This window comes from Sander lucioperca, unplaced genomic scaffold, assembly GCF_008315115.2.
Source record: "Sander lucioperca isolate FBNREF2018 unplaced genomic scaffold, SLUC_FBN_1.2 Unpl_2, whole genome shotgun sequence".
NCBI lineage: Eukaryota > Metazoa > Chordata > Actinopteri > Perciformes > Percidae > Sander > Sander lucioperca.
In genome coordinates this window covers 46,646-67,726 of record NW_023396241.1, presented here as the reverse complement: position 1 = coordinate 67,726, position 21,081 = coordinate 46,646, and the positions used below count along the sequence as shown (strand labels likewise).

The 21,081-nt window shown below is 42.1% G+C and overlaps 1 protein-coding gene across 1 annotated transcript in view; it reads left to right on the top strand.

Annotated features, from left to right (window-relative positions):
* LOC116064075 (GTPase IMAP family member 6-like) overlaps positions 1-17,613 on the top strand; it is a 33,494-nt gene extending 15,881 nt beyond the window's left edge. Inside the window, exons 3-4 of the mRNA XM_031319122.1 lie at positions 16,629-16,635; positions 17,240-17,613. Of these exons, the coding sequence (XP_031174982.1) occupies positions 16,629-16,635; positions 17,240-17,613 (381 nt within the window). The remainder of the gene's footprint in view (positions 1-16,628; positions 16,636-17,239) is intronic.
* Positions 17,614-21,081: the final 3,468 nt, after the last annotated feature.

Genomic DNA, 21,081 nt, shown 5'->3' with positions numbered 1-21,081 from the left:
AAGATTATTATTTTTTTGTGTGCGGCATTTTAGGCCTTTATTTTTGACAGAAAAGTTTAGACATGAAAGGGGAGAGAGAGGGGGACATGCAGCAAAGGGCTGCAGGTCGGAACAGAACCCACGGCCGCTGTGGTGTGGACTGAGCCTCTGTATACAGTGTTGGGAGTAACGCGTTACAAAAGTAACGCAATTACAGTAATGTATTCCTTTTTGCTGTAACGCAGTAATATAACGCATTACTAATTAAATTTTGGTAATATTATACTCGTTACAATCTCAGTAACGCGAGTTACAACGCATTTTAACGCAACATTTAGTGGTGCATTGGTTTATTTAAGAATTCACCAACACCGCGACACATTTCTTCACAGGAAAAAAAAGCCGTATTATTTTCCTGTCGCTGTATTCGATGGTTGAGATGACTGCAGAGACAGATACATTTGCGAGATGGACATTATTTTCAGGAGTTATTACGCTGCGTTGAAGTGAGCTGTCCTGTTTCTGTTCCCGTGGTCACAGCCAGAGACGGTACGGACAGCATGTATGTCCCAACAGGTGACGGTACGGACAGCATGTATGTCCCAACAGGTGACGGTACGTCAGCATGTATGTCCCGACAGGTGACGGTACGTCAGCATGTATGTCCCAACAGGTGACGGTACGTCAGCATGTATGTCCCAACAGGTGACGGTACGGACAGCATGTATGTCCCAACAGGTGACGGTACGGACAGCATGTATGTCCCAACAGGTGACGGTACGTCAGCATGTATGTCCCAACAGGTGACGGTACGTCAGCGGCTGACAGATATAAACATGTCAGGAATTAATGTTGAGGCTTGCTACACGTAAATATCATTACATTTTATCAGCCGTGGAGAGTAACTCTGCCTGTAGTGGAATGGCTTCGAATGACGACCAAAAGCGCTTGTCTTTTACTGTGACCATTTACTGTTCAATATGTTGCAGTTTTACAAACAAGAAAGTGAACAACTGGAGCCTGATGGACATGTTGCTTCTCAGTAAGCTAGCAAGAGTAGCTACACAACAGACAACTTCCTGTAGCCTACTTCAAAATAAAAGCACTTCCTGTGACGGTTCGCAGTAAAACTAAATTACTGTTAAATAAGGTTGTGTAGGCTACCTTTTCACAAATCAGCTGTAAATCAAGTACTGTAAATAATGTTAATAGTGAGTTTTAATCACACTATAATTGAACATTTCCTTTAGAGTGTTTTAACCTAAACAACATGAATTTCTTATTGAAGTGCTATAAACAAACATTTTACAACAATGCCATACTTTTGAGTATTTTCATTTTCTCCTACTTGCCTATTATATGTTTTACTTGTCTATTTTTTATAGCTTTAGTTACTTTGCATATTTATATTAATTATATAAAATATGAATAATCTATGATGTATTAAAGTGGATAAAGACGAGACGTTATTGATCCGGTGGTGAAATTCACAAGCTAGCTGCCAAATCAAACTTCCCCTGTTATTTTGGTGAAAGTAACTCAAAAGTAATGCAAAAGTAGTGTAACGCATTACAATTCAGAGACAGTAATACTGTAATATAACTAATTACTCTCAAATGACAGTAACTAGTAATCTATAATGTATTACATTTTGGAAGTAACTTGCCCAACACTGTCTGTATATGGGCACACCCTCCACCAGGTGAGCTACATATGTGGAATAACTTCAGAAAACTGCAGGTCCACTGCAACTCTCAATTGCTGTAAATCAAAGACTTTTCTGTTTGAAGCTGCCTTCTTTAAGTAATTGTTCATTTGTTAAACTGCACTGTAATTTTTATTCTTGTATTTTATACCTGTCTTATTCTATTTTAGTTTTTATATTTTCTTTAACAATTGGTTTTAACTGCTCTTTAATATTTTATGTAAAGCACTTTGAATTGCCTCATTGCTGAAATGTGATGTGGAAATAAAACTGCCTTGCCTTGTATTTTCTTTAAAATTAAATTTTAAAATAAAGTTTCTTTTAAGTTGTTATAATTAGAAAAACAGTGTAGCTTACTTTGATTTTGTGCACATCACTGCTCAAATAAAATTAGTTTAAGATCATTCAACAGCTTTTTTACTTTGTTGCACTAAGAAATGAAATTTACAGATAGTGACTGTGTCTCTGCAGACTGTGAACTGAAAGATTTAACCTACTAAACTGAGATTACAGGTAGTAAAACACACCTTCATGAATGATATAATGTAACATACCAGGGTGGAACAGGAAATACCTTTTGAAAAAGTTATATAACTGCTACATAACTTCTTATTCATCATCACAAACAACAGCTGCAGTGAGCAGACTCGTCTGTTACTGAGAAACCACACCAACTGAATATTTAAAATTTAAATAACTTATGAACAACAAAACATGTCAGTAACAGAAGTGAGCTCCAGTTTCACTTTGATCTGCATGAATCAGACACAAATATGGTGGTGGTCTCTAATAACTAAGTTTTCAACACTTTAATCTGATTCATCTTTATCTGCTTTAGATATTTTATTGAGAAAACTAGAAAATATTATAAAAATAATTTATAAAAAAATATATATATAAAAATAGATATGTATGTATAATATTTAAAATAATTTCAAGTTATCGAAGAGAGGTTAAAACCAAGATCAACTGGACTTGGTTAAAGGTGCTGTGAAGACGTTTCAGCTCTTATGTGAAGAGAAGAAGTAAAATAGCTGGGTTTCCCTACTGTTCAGTCAGAACTCAAGAAGTCTCTCTGATGAACGATGAAACATCTTTGGAGATTCTTTAACCAAGTCCAGTTGCAAGTGATTTTTAACCTTTCTTGGATAACTATGACCTGAATGATTGACAACCTTCACAGACATTATTTACAATTAAAATGTCCCAGAGACACCAAATCCTTAATCCTTTTCAAACCAAAAGGTTGACACCCAACACAATTAATGTCCAGTTCCCTGATGGAAACCACCAATATTACTTCTTTTCTACGATGGTCCACCCTCAGCCATCTCGGTACCAGAGGACACATCTTTGAGACTGTAGAGGGAGACAGTAAGGATTTTAGTGGGTAGGATTAAACGCAGAGCAAAAACAGATGAGAGGTGATGTATGTGTCTAGGCCATCTCCTAAATTGAATGCTGCAAACTTCAAGGAACACGCAGACTTATTGGGACTTTGTCTTATTCACCGTAACCCCCAGAGTAAGACAAGTCGATACATACCCTTCTCGTGTCCGTGCGTGTTGTAACGCTGTCTGACGGCTCCACCGGTAGCTTAGCCTAGCACAGAACCTGCAGGTAACTGGTTCCATCTAGCCTACTGCTCCGAATAAGTGACAAAATAACGCCAACATGTTCCTATTTACATGTTGTGATTTGTAGAGTCACAGCGTGTACAAAAAACAACGTAACATGACACACAGCCATCTTCTAACCGTAAACAAACTGGGAACTATATTTTCAGAAGGCGAAGCTCTGCTACTTCTGCTACTTGGGCGGAGTGATTTGCTTTGCAGCAAGCCTTTCTGAGAATATAGTTCCCGGTTTGTTTACGGGGTTACTTACGGGGTTACGGTGAATAAGCTAAAGTCCCAATAAGTCGGCGTGTTCCTTTCAGTCATGTGGACAAATTGCATTGTCATTCCTCAAACCTCGTTTCTGGTAAAGTGCCCTAAAACTATAGTTTGAAAGTTAAAAACCATCTTGTTGTGAGCTACAGAGTCACATGAAACTACAGTATTGTAATCAGGCCGGAGTGGGACTCATTTTCAGCTCTGAAGTTTCATGCCTTAGACCGGCCCATGTTACTTGATGACTGACTTTATTAAAATAATGTAATTAAAAGCTTAGTATATAACTCTGTAATAGTACACTGTTTTCCACAGCCTTGTAATTTAGTGCAGTTCTGAAAAATGTCACCATTTCAAATTCAGTGCAAATATAGTACTGTTGCTTCACAATGTAAACAGTTAACATCTTTACAACAACACAAAATCTATTTTCTGTGCAAAGTTTTCACAGACATCCAAACCTTAAAATGAAATAAAAGAATGAATTACATTTGGGCAATAACATGGTTATATTGTAACTAATCTAATCATGTTTGCTTCTTCACACACTGGGATACAACAGCTTACAGTAGATGATAGTTTGCAGGCAATACTGTTATGGATTATAGCTTCTTTTGGCTCGCTGATCACATCCTCTAACAAGCACTACTGACTGAAGTGTAACGTTACGAAGTGAATTCTCCCGGTGCGCCTCTTTCCTGAGAAAACTCTGCAGACTTCAGGGATTCACCCATCAGTCCTGACAGCTTTCTACAAATGTTGCATCACATCAGTACTAACCTTTAATACTGGTTTAGCCTATTCAACATCCATTACAACCCCCTAAACAAAATGATATCAATGAGCAATAAAATAATCAGACAGGAGCAGGAACCACGGATCAGTACTACTGCTATGTCCTGTAATGCCCTGCAGTGTCCTGCTATGCCATGAACTAGAGGTCGACCGATATTTTTGTTTTTTCTCTGGCCGATGCTGATGCCGATGCCGATCTTTAGAAATCAGGGTCAGCCGATGGCTGATTAATGCTGCTGATTTATTTTGGCCGATATTTGGCCGATATGTGCTTGTTTTTAAACCTCTATTTGAAAGATAAAATGTAACACTAATATACTCACACTTCACCAATCTACACTGTATACTTCAATTAAAAATGTATAATGTAAAAACATACTGTATATTGTATAAATAATGTATGAAAAATATATTAAAAAAACAAAACAGGTAAGAAGAAAATAAACTTTGTCAAATCAACTTTTAAATGAAAAAAATAAAGTTTAGTGCACTTATCAGCATTTATTAAACTTCTGAGAATACAAACCTGCTTCACAGAAAGTGACGTTATTATTAATCTCAACACTATTTCCTCCTCTATAACTCCTGTTGAATCCCATCAGACCAGAGCTCTCTGAAGTCACTTCTTCTTCACCTTGTTTGTTAGATCATTGTTCATTAGTTGAAGTGTTTCTCTGTGTTTTGGGGACCCTCCTGTTAGCCTACATGTCCTGTTAGCCTAGCTACATGTCCTGTTAGCCTAGCTACATGTCCTGTTAGCCTACATGTCCTGGTAGCCTAGCTACATGTCCTGTTAGCCTACATGTCCTGTTAGCCTACATGTCCTGTTAGCCTAGCTACATGTCCTGTTAGCCTACATGTCCTGTTAGCCTACATGTCCTGTTAGCCTAGCTACATGTCCTGTTGACCTCATCAGGATCTTATCTCAGCACATTTCTGTCATTCAAACAACTCTGAGTTGGAATTTAAAACTCGTCCAGCCAATTTAATCAAATGAAGGGTTTTATTCGTGCTCGAGTCCATAGATGCAGTTAATGGATACAGGCACGGAGAACTGAAGGCTCTGTTAGCAACGATTAGCTCCGTTAGCGGTTAGCTCCGTTAGCGGTTAGCTCCAGTTAGCTCCGTTATAGGAGTGGATGAGACTGCCACGGACAGGGTTAACAACCAGACTCTGATAAACGACATTCGGAGAGCTTCCACAGCGGTGTGGCCGCGGTGTTTTGTACGGTTTTATTAGTACAGTTAATCCCAAGGCAAGAACACCAGCAACATGCTACTGCTAACGGTAGCGTCTGAACCTGAAATGACTGCGTGAGAGCAAGACACACGGCAAGACTTCACGAGGGGAGGGGCTGGAGGCAGCTGGTCTGGGTACGCTGTAAAAAATGTCGCCTATTCATGTTTTTAACACTAGCCGATGCCGATTATGTTAAAAAATGCCAAAAATCGGCCGATTAATCGGCCGGCTGATAAATCGGTCGACCTCTACCATGAACTACTATGACTACTATTTCTAGTCATAGTTCCATTATCTTTATTGTGACTATTATTGCCACTGTTCATCCCCCCCCAACCGGCACCGTCAGACACCTCCTACCAAGATCCTGGGTCTGTCCCAGGTTTCTCCCTAAAAGAAGTTTTTTTATTTATTAGTTTATAAACTCTTTTTATTAGGGATGAAATTATTCCAATACCAGTATCAGGTATTGGGTCCGATACTGTGTTCATGTACTCATACTCATAAAACTACTCCGATACTGTGCTCATGTACTCGTACTCATAAAACTACTCCGATACTGTGCTCATGTACTCATACTCATAAAACTACTCCGATACTGTGCTCATGTACTCGTACTCATAAATCTACTCTGATACTGTGCTCATGTACTCATACTCATAAAACTACTCTGATACTGTGCTCATGTACTCGTACTCATAAAACTACTCCGATACTGTGCTCATGTACTCATACTCATAAAACTACTCTGATACTGTGCTCATGTACTCGTACTCATAAAACTACTCCGATACTGTGCTCATGTACTCATACTCATAAAACTACTCCGATACTGTGCTCATGTACTCATACTCATAAAACTACTACGATACTGTGCTCATGTACTCATACTCATAAAACTACTCCAATACTGTGCTCATCGTCTTCTGTTATTGTTTGTAATGAGAAAAGTTTATTATTTTATGGATTTCACAAATTTCAGTATGACACGTTATGCCGTAAACCGTTTAAATCTGAGCAACTCACATCTGCACTCGACTCACATAGAGTAGTGTTAATAGGGGTACATGAATGCACCATGAAGTCTCATTGGTGCATTCATGTACCCCTATTAACATCAAGATTCTGCCGTGTCAGCGGGTTAGAAATCCAAACATGTCCAATAACAGTTATTGTTTGAACAAACTTTAGATTTGGATTGTAAAATGCATACAAATTTAAATGAATGGTCTTTACAGGAATTAATGGACACCGGCAGAGGCAACCGTTGACTCATTTGACACAAACCACCATGGTGTATTCAGGTATCCCATGTAAAGTCCTGATGTATTCAGGAGCAAATAAGGCATGTTTTCAAAGTAATTGTTAGAACTGTAATGGAGCTCAGCGCAAATTCTTTCAGGAAGACTTCTAAAACATTATCACTTTCTCTCTCCTCTAAACGGATCAGCTGTAGAGGTGTTCACTTTTATCTTAACCAATCAGAAGCGGCCATGAAAATCACGGGCCTATCAGCATTATGGTCATCACAACCTCCTATATCATTGATCCCTCTTGCGGTATCCTATGTCTGATTTTGTCTACTTTTACCTAGATTCTGCGATGCCCTCTGAAGGTGAGTATTTTCTGTATCTACCCAGACACTTCTATCACTTATTAAAGATTACTTTCAGCCATGTCGACACAATTCATTTTTGTTGTGGTTGGTAATCACTTGCTTCACATAATCGTCATCGTGCGGATGGCTTCTCTGTCTTAACCACGATAGCATCAGTTGGTATCTGGGTACTACTAAGGCACTATATTAATAATTCATGTGTGGCACTCGTTTTCTTTTGCTGAGCTAAGTTTTGGGGGAATCCCTATCCTAAGTATGGTGGTGGTAGTCCATCTTACTGGGCAAATGGCGGCCGGTATTGTCTCATGTTATCGATCGAATTTTAGCAGCAAGTTGTACAGTTCATCTCTGCATTATGTTTAAACAGAATTCATCTTTGCAATGGATTCTCATATTTGCTACAACCTATAGATCTCATCATATCAATGTCTCATTATGAGCATGTTTTACATGATGTCTTTGCAGCACGGCCAGCTAGACTTCATATTCTGCATGTTCAACTTGCTTCTTTGCAGCATGTTTAACCTGTCTTTTCTCGCAGCATGGGTAAAATATCTCTATTGTAACTCTTCATCTATGCAGTGCATTACTTGACGTTATCACTGACCTCATACGCAGCTAACTCATGACATTTGACCTCATTCAAGTTGTACTCCTTACAAAACTAACCTTCTAAATCGCAGAGACACTGCTGTGGTGGAAGTTTTCTTTGCAGCAGGTGTAGATGTTTTGGAAAGAAAATAGAATTGTGAAACAAAAATAAAAGAACAGTCGTAGACTAAGCCAATTTAGGTTTTTGTATTTTATTATAAACTTGCAAGTTTACAAGGAAGCATACGGTTCACAGAAGGCACGCAGCACTGGTGTGAAAGGTCTCTTCAATGAGTGAACAGAAACACTGAACTTAAATACATCTTCAGAGTGACAGCACACACACACTTGGCTTATTATGACTCTACATTTCTCACAGGCAATCTGATACACATGAAGACAATCAAGAAACACAAGAGACATCTTGGAGCCATTTCTCCTCCTCCCCCCTGTACAACTTTCACCCCCCCCCAGTTGCATCTCAACTGGCATGGGAGAACTAAATGTATCAGGAGAGATAGTTTTAGGGGGACCTTGTAGCCCCCATCTGTTCAGACAAACACATTATGTTCCAGACTTTGTGATTCTCACTTAGTTAGAATCAGATTCTACATGTGGGAATGAGATGAACTCCCTTTCAGCATAAAACAAATAAATCAGAAAAATATATAGAGAATCATGTTAACAGAAATTTCGCCACTACACTGCTTCTTTTCATTGCTTTTAATCTAAGATGAACTACTCATTTTCCAGGCTCATACTAGAGGTTTTCAGGCTAAATTTCGTTTTAGCCATCATTTAGTTATTCCAAAAAAAAAAAAAAAAAAAAAAAAAAAAACCTCAGCATTATTCAGGTCATTCATTCAGAATAGGGGCAGCTACTAATGCGGGGGAAAAAAAGACATTTCACGTACGTCCCTGCAACAACTCGGTAGATGGTCATCCTCTGCCTTCTCCTCCTACATTCGCCCTGATGTCAGCGACATCCTTGCAAACCAGAGATCTCTAAAACCATAATCCGGTAAGCATGCATATAACTGGTGGTGGCGTGTTTTCATGTTCTCTGATTCATTCTCACATTCATTGAGTGATTTTGCACAATTGTATGTTGGCATCTCTTCTACACGTACTTTATTTTTATTTACAAACCCGTACGCCGTGCAATGGTCATATATATGTGTATGTATATATGTATATATGTGTGTATGTATGTGTGTGTATGTATATATATATATTAAATAAAAAAAAGGTTCAAGTCGCCATGCCGACAACAAGCGCAGCCAAACCCGGACGCAGCAGCCGAGGTTCAAGTCTCAAAACAAATCAATGCAATCATCATCATCACCCTCTTCATCATTATTATTATTATTATTATTATTATTATTATTATCATGTATATATTAATTTACTATTGTTATTATTTTCTTGTTCAGCAAATCTTAACGGCCTCAATTGCAGAGTTTTCTTTTCCGTCTTTTTTTTGGGGGCCTAATTACAGTACAAGCCTGAATCATTTCTCAGTTTCATCATGGCATCAGGTAGGTACGTTCCGTTCACCAGTTTCTTGTCACGTTCCTTTTTTGGGGGATTATCTTTCGGCTTTCTACCCCTTTAAAAAAATTAGATATTTTAAATAGCGATGGAGTCTAATCTCCAAAGACTGTACATTTCAAATCATGCATATGTACAATAAATCTCTGCATATCTGCAACAAAGTCTCTCCTGATTGAAATGGAGCTCAGCGCAAATTCTTTCAGGAAGACTTCTAAAACATAATCACTTTCTCTCTCCTCTAAATGGATCAGCTGTAGAGGTGTTCACTTTTATCTTAACCAATCAGAAGCGGCCATGAAAATCAGGAGCCAATCACTGCATAACATCCCCGTTTTAAACCTGTCTCTCTATGCTGTCCAGTTGTCATTTCAGGATAAGAGCACAACCCTCCTCCTCCCCTTGCTCTTCTGGTCTTCATCACACACAGCTCCTGAGTCCTCATCCGGCAGGCCACTACCGACGGCTCTTTGGTTTTGGTTCCAGGCTCCTCACGCCACCATCAGTGTCTAGACTCCATCGGGGGATTATCTTTCGGCTTTCTACCCCTTTAAAAAATGTATATTTTTTAAATAGCGATGGAGTCTAATCTCCAAAGACTGTACATTTCAAATCATGCATATGTACAATAAATCTCTGCATATCTGCAACAAAGTCTCTCCTGATTGAAATGGTATTAAGTACTCCTATCGATACTCTGTACTGGCAGGTACCCAAATCTAACTAGTTGTAATTGGTCTGGTCCATCCCTCCTATTCAACAGCTCAGTGATGTAACAGACTGGTTGGGGGGGGAGAGAGGGGGGTGATCTGTACTGTATGTTTGTTATGTAACGCTGTTCTGTGTTTTATCATTCTGGATCTGTGTCTATAACCAGATGCTACATCTCAAGCGACTACACTCTGCTTTAAGACAGACAGCAGCTTCATGTCACAGCCGTAATATATAACAGTTATTAATATTAACGCTGTAACAAAGGAACAGTCCTGTTCCTGCTCACTGGGAATCAAACCAGCGACCTGTTTGATTTAGGAGCCTCGTCAACCGCTTCCTGTTTACATGTTTAAAATAAAAGAACTTTAATATTTTCATAAAGAAGATTAATCTAAAGATGTAAACATCATGTGACAGAATATCAAAACAACTTTTATTCTTCCTGAAGGAACAGATCACTTTGACCTCAGCAGCAGAAAGTAAACTGACTATTTGATGAATTGAATGTTAAAAGTGAAGATTTTAATAAAGAGTTGAAGAGTAAACTTTGATCTTCAGATGGTGATCTCCTTTTCCTCGCCTCTCTCAGCCGTCTGCACACAAACAAAACAAACTGGTCTTCAAATGTTGAAATTCATCCAATCAAAAGTTTTAAAGTCCAGTTTTATGGAACAAAAGGTTCTGGTCCCGCTTTATTTCACTGTACATTAAAATGACATAATAAGCCATACATAAAAATCAACAGTTATTAAATGATTAGTACATTTATAAGATATAATAAGACTTGTTTTGTAATGTTTTATTAGAAGGTGAACAAGATGCTACACAAATGTGCCATCACAAGGTACAAAGTGCTTGTCACTGGAGCAGTACCCTCTAAAGGCTGAATGTGTACCATTTCCAAGGGTACATTTTAGTCCTAGAGCATTAAGATCCATTATTGTCCCAGGGGTACAATTGGTGTACCTTTGAGGGTACTGCCCATGTGACGAGCTGTTGGACCCCTTAAGATACACATCCAGTGTACATCTATGCCCGGCGCCAGGGTAAGATTCCTCAGATTAAAATGGTCATTGATCTCTCCCCGATCCGATTCTTCATCACTCATGTCCAAATCTAGCTTGCTAGAAGTCATGTAAACAACACGCATTGCTAGGCTACACGGTGGTGGTCTGAGAGCAGCACGGCGGTTTTTATAAGGGGGTTAAAGATATAGACTTATGTACTAATGAAGTGGGAGGACGGATGGAGCGCTTGCTCTCTGTGTGAAATATCGCCGTGGATGGGATTCCACTGTTAGTAGTAGATAAAGACGCCATAGAGACCTGGGGCCTGTTTCACAAAAGCAGAATATATAAATCCAGGATAACTGATAAAGCGAGGGTTGACCTAGTCTAATCTGAGCATCCTGGCTTGGTGCGTTTCACGAAGGCCAAGCCAGGCTGAGGAGGAGAGACTAGGTCAGGCTGAGGAGGAGAGACTAGGTCAGACTGAGGGGAGACTAGGTCAGGCTGAGGAGGAGAGACTAGGTCAGACTGAGGAGGAGAGACTAGGTCAGGCTGAGGAGAGACTAGGTCAGACTGAGGAGGAGAGACTAGGTCAGACTGAGGAGGAGAGACTAGGTCAGACTGAGGAGGAGAGACTAGGTCAGACTGAGGAGGAGAGACTAGGTCAGGCTGAGGAGGAGAGACTAGGTCAGACTGAGGAGAGACTAGGTCAGGCTGAGGAGAGACTAGGTCAGGCTGAGGAGGAGAGACTAGGTCAGACTGAGGAGGAGAGACTAGGTCAGACTGAGGAGGAGAGACTAGGTCAGACTGAGGAGAGACTAGGTCAGGCTGAGGAGGAGAGACTAGGTCTAGTCAGGCTGAGGAGGAGAGACTAGGTCAGGCTGAGGAGGAGAGACTAGGTCAGGCTGAGGAGGAGAGACTAGGTCAGGCTGAGGAGGAGAGACTAGGTCAGGCTGAGGAGGAGAGACTAGGTCAGGCTGAGGAGAGACTAGGTCAGGCTGAGGAGGAGAGACTAGGTCTAGTCAGGCTGAGGAGGAGAGACTAGGTCAGACTGAGGAGGAGAGACTAGGTCAGGCTGAGGAGGAGAGACTAGGTCAGACTGAGGAGGAGAGACTAGGTCAGACTGAGGAGGAGAGACTAGGTCAGACTGAGGAGGAGAGACTAGGTCAGACTGAGGAGGAGAGACTAGGTCAGACTGAGGAGAGACTAGGTCAGGCTGAGGAGGAGAGACTAGGTCAGACTGAGGAGAGACTAGGTCAGACTGAGGAGGAGAGACTAGGTCAGACTGAGGAGGAGAGACTAGGTCAGACTGAGGAGAGACTAGGTCAGGCTGAGGAGGAGAGACTAGGTCAGACTGAGGAGGAGAGACTAGGTCAGACTGAGGAGAGACTAGGTCAGGCTGAGGAGGAGAGACTAGGTCAGACTGAGGAGGAGAGACTAGGTCAGACTGAGGAGAGACTAGGTCAGACTGAGGAGGAGAGACTAGGTCAGACTGAGGAGGAGAGACTAGGTCAGACTGAGGAGAGACTAGGTCAGACTGAGGAGAGACTAGGTCAGGCTGAGGAGGAGAGACTAGGTCAGACTGAGGAGGAGAGACTAGGTCAGACTGAGGAGGAGAGACTAGGTCAGACTGAGGAGAGACTAGGTCAGGCTGAGGAGGAGAGACTAGGTCTAGTCAGGCTGAGGAGGAGAGACTAGGTCAGGCTGAGGAGGAGAGACTAGGTCTAGTCAGGCTGAGGAGGAGAGACTAGGTCAGGCTGAGGAGGAGAGACTAGGTCAGACTGAGGAGAGACTAGGTCAGGCTGAGGAGAGACTAGGTCAGGCTGAGGAGGAGAGACTAGGTCAGACTGAGGAGGAGAGACTAGGTCAGACTGAGGAGAGACTAGGTCAGGCTGAGGAGGAGAGACTAGGTCTAGTCAGGCTGAGGAGGAGAGACTAGGTCAGGCTGAGGAGGAGAGACTAGGTCAGGCTGAGGAGGAGAGACTAGGTCAGGCTGAGGAGGAGAGACTAGGTCAGGCTGAGGAGGAGAGACTAGGTCTAGTCAGGCTGAGGAGGAGAGACTAGGTCAGACTGAGGAGGAGAGACTAGGTCTAGTCAGGCTGAGGAGGAGAGACTAGGTCAGACTGAGGAGGAGAGACTAGGTCTAGTCAGGCTGAGGAGGAGAGACTAGGTCAGGCTGAGGAGGAGAGACTAGGTCTAGTCAGGCTGAGGAGGAGAGACTAGGTCAGGCTGAGGAGGAGAGACTAGGTCAGACTGAGGAGGAGAGACTAGGTCTAGTCAGGCTGAGGAGGAGAGACTAGGTCAGACTGAGGAGGAGAGACTAGGTCAGGCTGAGGAGGAGAGACTAGGTCAGACTGAGGAGGAGAGACTAGGTCAGGCTGAGGAGGAGAGACTAGGTCAGACTGAGGAGGAGAGACTAGGTCAGACTGAGGAGGAGAGACTAGGTCAGACTGAGGAGGAGAGACTAGGTCAGACTGAGGAGGAGAGACTAGGTCAGACTGAGGAGGAGAGACTAGGTCAGGCTGAGGAGGAGAGACTAGGTCAGACTGAGGAGGAGAGACTAGGTCAGACTGAGGAGGAGAGACTAGGTCAGACTGAGGAGGAGAGACTAGGTCAGACTGAGGAGGAGAGACTAGGTCAGACTGAGGAGGAGAGACTGAGGAGGAGAGACTAGGTCAGGCTGAGGAGGAGAGACTAGGTCAGACTGAGGAGAGACTAGGTCAGACTGAGGAGGAGAGACTAGGTCAGACTGAGGAGGAGAGACTAGGTCAGACTGAGGAGAGACTAGGTCAGACTGAGGAGGAGAGACTAGGTCAGACTGAGGAGGAGAGACTAGGTCAGACTGAGGAGGAGAGACTAGGTCAGACTGAGGAGGAGAGACTAGGTCAGACTGAGGAGAGACTAGGTCAGGCTGAGGAGGAGAGACTAGGTCAGACTGAGGAGGAGAGACTAGGTCAGACTGAGGAGGAGAGACTAGGTCAGACTGAGGAGGAGAGACTAGGTCTAGTCAGGCTGAGGAGGAGAGACTAGGTCAGACTGAGGAGAGACTAGGTCAGGCTGAGGAGGAGAGACTAGGTCAGGCTGAGGAGGAGAGACTAGGTCTAGTCAGGCTGAGGAGGAGAGACTAGGTCAGACTGAGGAGGAGAGACTAGGTCTAGTCAGGCTGAGGAGGAGAGACTAGGTCTAGTCAGGCTGAGGAGGAGAGACTAGGTCAGGCTGAGGAGGAGAGACTAGGTCAGACTGAGGAGGAGAGACTAGGTCAGACTGAGGAGGAGAGACTAGGTCAGACTGAGGAGGAGAGACTAGGTCAGACTGAGGAGGAGAGACTAGGTCTAGTCAGGCTGAGGAGGAGAGACTAGGTCAGGCTGAGGAGGAGAGACTAGGTCAGACTGAGGAGGAGAGACTAGGTCTAGTCAGGCTGAGGAGGAGAGACTAGGTCTAGTCAGGCTGAGGAGGAGAGACTAGGTCAGGCTGAGGAGGAGAGACTAGGTCTAGTCAGGCTGAGGAGGAGAGACTAGGTCAGGCTGAGGAGGAGAGACTAGGTCTAGTCAGACTGAGGAGGAGAGACTAGGTCAGGCTGAGGAGGAGAGACTAGGTCAGACTGAGGAGGAGAGACTAGGTTGAGTCAGGCTGAAGTAATTCAGATAGATGAGCGTCCACGGCTTTCCTCAAAAGACCGCGAGGTCGATCACAGATTTCCTGATGCCAAAATGGAGAATAATCATTGTTCATACTTTCTACAGAGTGAGCAGCAGCTTCTTGTGGAAGTATGATGACGTGAAACACATTATTTGTAGAAAAAGAAAAGAAACACGGCCGCTGTAATGAAACAGAGAGAGAAAGCGTAGCAGACGATCACGGACCGACTGAATGTGTAAGTAGACTAAATATATACATTAACTGACCACTGCTCTGAACTGGAGCCGTCACAATCATACCATTCAAGGATCAGGCTACTAATCATTTAACAAATTAACAGTTGTACTCTTTGCCTTAAAAGTAAGCAGAAGATAATGTTACTCAGGAAATTTACCATGAAGATCAATGTTCTACAACGCTAGAATATGATGCGTAAATATCTTTCACTCTGTTCCTCCCTCTCTTTCATGGGCTAAAATATAAATGTCCTAAGTCATATTAACTTCCACTGTTCGCTTTTAATGCAAAGTGTACAACTGTTGGTTTTTGCAGATGACAAGTGACTCAGTGAATGGTTTCAGTTAAGAGCAGTAGTTCATAAATGTATATTTTAGACTATCATTCAGTCTGTCCGCTATTATCTGCCACGCTTTTTCTCTGTTTTTTTTATTTTTTATAGAGGACGAGTTTCCTTCTCTACATATTATATGCGTTGCTCCCTTGTATATATGAACATAGAAAATAAAGACACTGAAGAAATGTGACTCTAAAGTCTAGAAACTATAAAGATAATTAAGTGATAATCCCATGCACACTGTAAACATGAATGGAACAGAGTATATTCATCAGTTATTTCCCCCCCCCCCCCAGCTAAATATAAGGTCAACAACCATTGAGGTGTCCTCTCCCTGTTGTTACATGAATGTACAGTAGCCTCCATCACTAGATAGTTACTGGTCCAGTGAACTAAGACTATAATTTGGGAGGATTGTACATTTAGGATATGTTCTTTAAATTGTACAATCCTCCCAAATTATAGTCCCAGCAATAACAACACAATTTGTGTGCTAAGAATGCCAAATACAATGCACATGAAAGCCGAACAATCATGATCCTTATTGTTAAAGAATTTAAAAAAAAAATGAATCAACTAAAATAATTCGAGGTGCATTAGTCAACTATAGAAATGTACAGCATTGTATGTGTTGCCCTTAGTAACAGACTTCTTTTAAAACACATTTGAAATGTTATCAGCCTTTTCTAATTATCTCAACAACTGCGATCAAACTTCTAACAACAATATGAACAGCAGTCTGCATACAGCAATATAACAGTAACGATGACTGTCACATGAATAATTATTAAAAAAAATTATGGTCCCAACTTTAAATAATAACAGTACTTAAAGGAACAGCAATATGTACCTGTTGTATTTTAATCCAGGCTGATAACAACAGGGTAAAACCACTGCTGGGTGATCAGAAAAGGCTCCAGGATTAATAACTCCTGGCTGTTAGCCTGGTCGGGAACAGGCTAGCTGTTAGCCTGGCTGTTAGCCTGTTCAGGAGCAGGCTAGCTGTTAGCCTGGCTGTTAGCCTGATCAGGAGCAGGCTAGCTGTTAGCCTGGCTGTTAGCCTGATCAGGAGCAGGCTAGCTGTTAGCCTGGCTGTTAGCCTGGTCGGGAGCAGGCTAGCTGTTAGCCTGGCTGTTAGCCTGATCAGGAGCAGGCTAGCTGTTAGCCTGGCTGTTAGCCTGGTCGTGAACAGGCTAGCTGCACAGAGTAAATCTCCATGGTGATTTATGTGCCTCCACTTTCGTGAAACTGAGTCAAGGCTTAAATCATCCAGGATAACTGGAATATCCCGGCTTAATCCCTTATCTTGGTTTTGTGAAACAGGCCCCTGGTAATAGTAATTGTGTTGTCGTGTTTCTAAGTTTTAGAGATCTATGCAGATGCTAAGAAGGGTTGAATCTATCCTGTCAGATAGTCCTCATCTCTTACAGGCTGAATTTCAGATGTTACCATCTGGATCACACTTTAAACTCCCAAAACTTAGAACCAACAGAACACTCTTCTGTACCTGCAGATATTCTACTTCTTAATTCTATAAAGAACCATAGATGTTATGGTTGGGGTCGGCTGGCTGTGAGTCTTTGTTTTGTTTTCTGATTTCCTAGTGCCTATTTTATTCCCACTGTCAGTTTTCTCTGTTTGTTTTGCCTCTATCTGTGTGTTCCCTGTGTTTTCCCCTCCTCCTGCCTCCTCCTGCCTGCTCCTTCCAGCTGACTACACACACCTACTCGTCATTCCACAATCACCTCTCCCACCGTACACACCTGCCAGCCATCTACAATCAAGCCCAGTATATGAACCCCGGATCCACTCATCATCTTCGCTTGATCGTTGCTTCAGTCATTCTGGTGACACGCTAACACAAGCTCTCTGGGAAAACTTTTTGTATTTCCCTGTCCTTGTCTGTCGCTAACTCTTTCGTTTCTTCCCTGCAGCCATTCTCTCCACCCGCTTCCAGTACCTCCAGTCAGCTGGCTTCACCATTCGGTCCCCCTCCCATGGCTCTCCGCTCCATCCTGCTTCTGCTCCTGTACTGCCCTGCCTTCGCTCCAGCTTCCAGCCACCCTCTGCCTCGATTCCCATCTTCCCCGGACTCCAATGCCTCCTCTTCGGCTCCCTTGGTCCCGGTTTCCCGCGAATCCCAAGCTTCCTCGCTTTCCAATTCCCCGCTAGCTCCCTCACCATTCTATCCCAGCAGTCTCCCTCATCGTCCTATCCCAGCCCCAGAGCCCTTACTCCTGTCCTCGGCGTCCGCCTCCCCACTCCTTCCTCTTCCCTCTCCCTCAATAAAACTTGTTTTTTCTGCTGAGCCTATCGTTTGGGTCCGTTCTGTCTTCCACACAACACATAGATAACTTATTGCCTTACTATTTATTGATTGTTTACTGTTTTTTATTGTTTTTAACTATTCCTGCAAGGTAGGCAATCTCTGTATTGTGTGTGTGATTGTGTGTGATTTGTATACTATCTGCTGCACAACAAATTGCCCCATTGGGGGGCAATAATGTAACTTGAACTTGAACTTGAACTCTATGATGCTGAAACAAGGACCTGAAAGCCCCCTTTTGCCCCCTGGTGATGCTGGGTGTGACTTCATCTAGACAATATTTTATACAAAATGACCTTTTAATAATATCTAACAGTGGGAAATGACACTGATATCACACTTCAGTTTAGGTTACAGTTCTGTTCTTATGTGCTGCAGACTACCCATCCATAAGGATGGGACTCAGAAATAAAGATGCAATGTCTCATAATGTGTAACATATCTTCTAGATATAGTAGTTTAAGAATTTAATATGCCAAAATATGTTTTTATTACAGCATAATTTAGGTGTATTGTTTCTAATAAGCGTATAAAAGTGTTTGTTTTCTGTCTAATGAAGACCACATTATTTCTATTTTGATCTAATTTGATACAAAGTACGGCTTATTATATGTTATTAATGTACTGTAACTGTAAGTAAGAGCAAGTGTCTTTGATGGAGCTCTCAGAGATTCCTCCAACACATCACAGAGAACTACAACGACAACTTAATAAATGGTAAAACAACAGTTCTCTTTAAAGTGTAACACAAGTTTCCATCTGTTGGTTCCAGCTCAGAGAGACAGCAGGTTGTTACATCTTACTCTGAACTCATCTTCACAATACTTCAGATTTAAGGACTAAGGAAGAGAACTTGTGGAAGAGTTTGCTTCCTTCCACAAGCTCTTTATATAAAATAAACTCAAACTGTTAACATATGTGTTATGTACAGGTTCTGAGCTGACATCCTGTTCACCTGAGAGAACACCTGGACCCTGAGGAGGACAGGAAACATCTCAAGTCAGCTGTAAACACTGCACACACGTCACCTACTTCCATCTCCTAATGTTCAAACTAGGGATGGGCGATAGAGATGATATGCAATATAAATGATACAAAATTGGCCTACGATAGAGATTTTAATTATATTGCACTATCGCGATAATTCATGTTGATGACGCAATCTACCCGCGAAATTTAGAGCCACGAGTTGCAACCGGCTGCAATGCGTCATCGTCATCTTGAGTAAACATGGCTGAAAGCGAAACAAGGAGCTGGTGAAAAAGACCGGTGCAACATCCATTATTTGGACTTGGTTTGGATTTAAGCCGCTACAACGGACCTGTGGTCGAGCCGTACCACGGAGCCTTTCATCAGCTTGACAATTTACTATATAATGGACAATTGGAATCTTGGCAGCCGGTGTTTGCAGACGTCGTACTTCCCTGCTGAACATACGGCCGTGTGTGTGTGTGTGTGTGCGTGCAGCGGCGGAGTGGAACCAAAAAAATGTACCGGGAAGTTTACGGCCCCCGCCCCTTAATACATCCATGCCCCCGCCGTACGGGTTGAGCAGAGGCTGCACAGTTTGACCAGCAGGCAGCGGCGCCAGGCCGCCGGATGGTGTTGCTAACAACTTGCAATGTATAACTATTATCAGACCGGCCCACCGGGAAAAGTCCCGACTCTCCCGTGTGTGTGTGTGTGTGTGTGTGTGTGTGTGTGTGTGTGTGTGTGTGTGTGTGTGTGTGTGTGTGTGTGTGTGTGTGTGTGTGTGTGTGTGCGTGCGTGCTCAATTGCTCAAATGCGTTACATTAGGCTGCAGGTAAGAAACTTTGTTTGAAATATGTTTTTATTTAAAGTATCTGTGCATCTTTGCCTAATACTGAAAGTATTTTCAGTACAGTGTCTGTTCCACCGGTTTGTCCTGTTCTCTGCATCTTGGGTGGCATTTAAGAACCAAGGACCTAAACTAACTCAGTGTAGAGCCTTTTAGAATGGTTTGCACTAAAGAGAAGACACCCAATACTTTAAGCTTTGTCTTTGTCAAAGTCTCTGCAACTAGTGTACTTTTATTTATCTGCAACATTATGTTGTATAATTACAGTTTTGAACAATAAATGTTCTCAAAACAAACATACAACGTTTCTTTCTATTTAAAAAAATAAATACATTTAGCAGTTTGGTTTTCCTTAGGGTCTATGTAACCTGTAGTCTGAAATGGTTTTATTATAATTTATATATCGCGATATCGCAAGAGGCTGCAATGTATATCGCAATATGGATTTTAGGCCATTTCACCCATCCCTAGTTCAAACCATAGATTACAATATATAATATTATATATAATACATAGATGCTGCCTCCGGCTGCTGGGAAGCATCTTTCAAATCATATTTATCCACACACATAAAACTGCGATGTAAAGTATGAAATCTATTTCATTTTAAATAAGGATTGTTTCCACCATTTTTTCATGTAAAACACATCAGCCTGAAAAAAAAAAACGAATCAAATATGTCTAAAATCAGCATTGTTGAAAATATAATTAAACATAAAGACATCTTAAAAAACTGAACTAAAACCTTATTAAAACTGAAATAAACTCAACTTAAATAAAGCTCAATTACTATTACCACTGGACTATGGAGTTTATTATCAGCTCACTGACTCCACCTACTGGACACAGAGTGGTACTGCACAAGAAACACTGAGGATGTGTGTGTGTGTGTGTGTGTGTGTGTGTGTGTGTGTGTGTGTGTGTGTGTGTGTGTGTGTGTGTGTGTGTGTGTGTGTGTGTGTGTGTGTTTTACTATATTCGTGGGGTCCAAAAAAATACAGTATACTTGTGGGGTCTGCACAGCTTTGTGGGGCCCAAAATGCTGGACCCCACAAGGTTAAAGGTCTGTTTGAGGGTTAAGACTTGGTTTTAGGATTAGGGTTAGAATTAGGTTATGGTTAGGGTGAGGGTAAGGGTTAAGGTTAGGCATTTAGTGGTGATGGTTAAGGTTAGGGTAAGGGGCTAGGGAATGCATTATGTCAATGACGGGTCCCCACAAAGATAGTGTAACGCACTAAGTGTGTGTGTGTGTGTGTGTGTGTGTGTGTGTGTGTGTGTGTGTGTCTGCATGTGTTTGTGTGTGTGTCTGTTTGTGTGTCTGTATCATTGACCACATTGTAACATCGTGTCAGGATGCCTGTCTTGAAATGAATGCCTCAAAGACTAAGGACTTGTATTGACTTTAGGCATAATGTCACCAACACTGTAAAAACTAGTATAAATGGTCAGGTAATAGAGGTTGTTAAAGAGTACAAGTATTTAGGATCCATTATTGATGACAAGTTGTATTTTGAGCCAAATACTAGTTTGCTTTGCAAGTAAGGTCAGCAGCGCCTGTATTGCCTGAGGAAGCTGGCCAAGTTTAATGTGGACCAGACCCTGATGACCCTTTTCTAGAGGTCCTTTGTTGA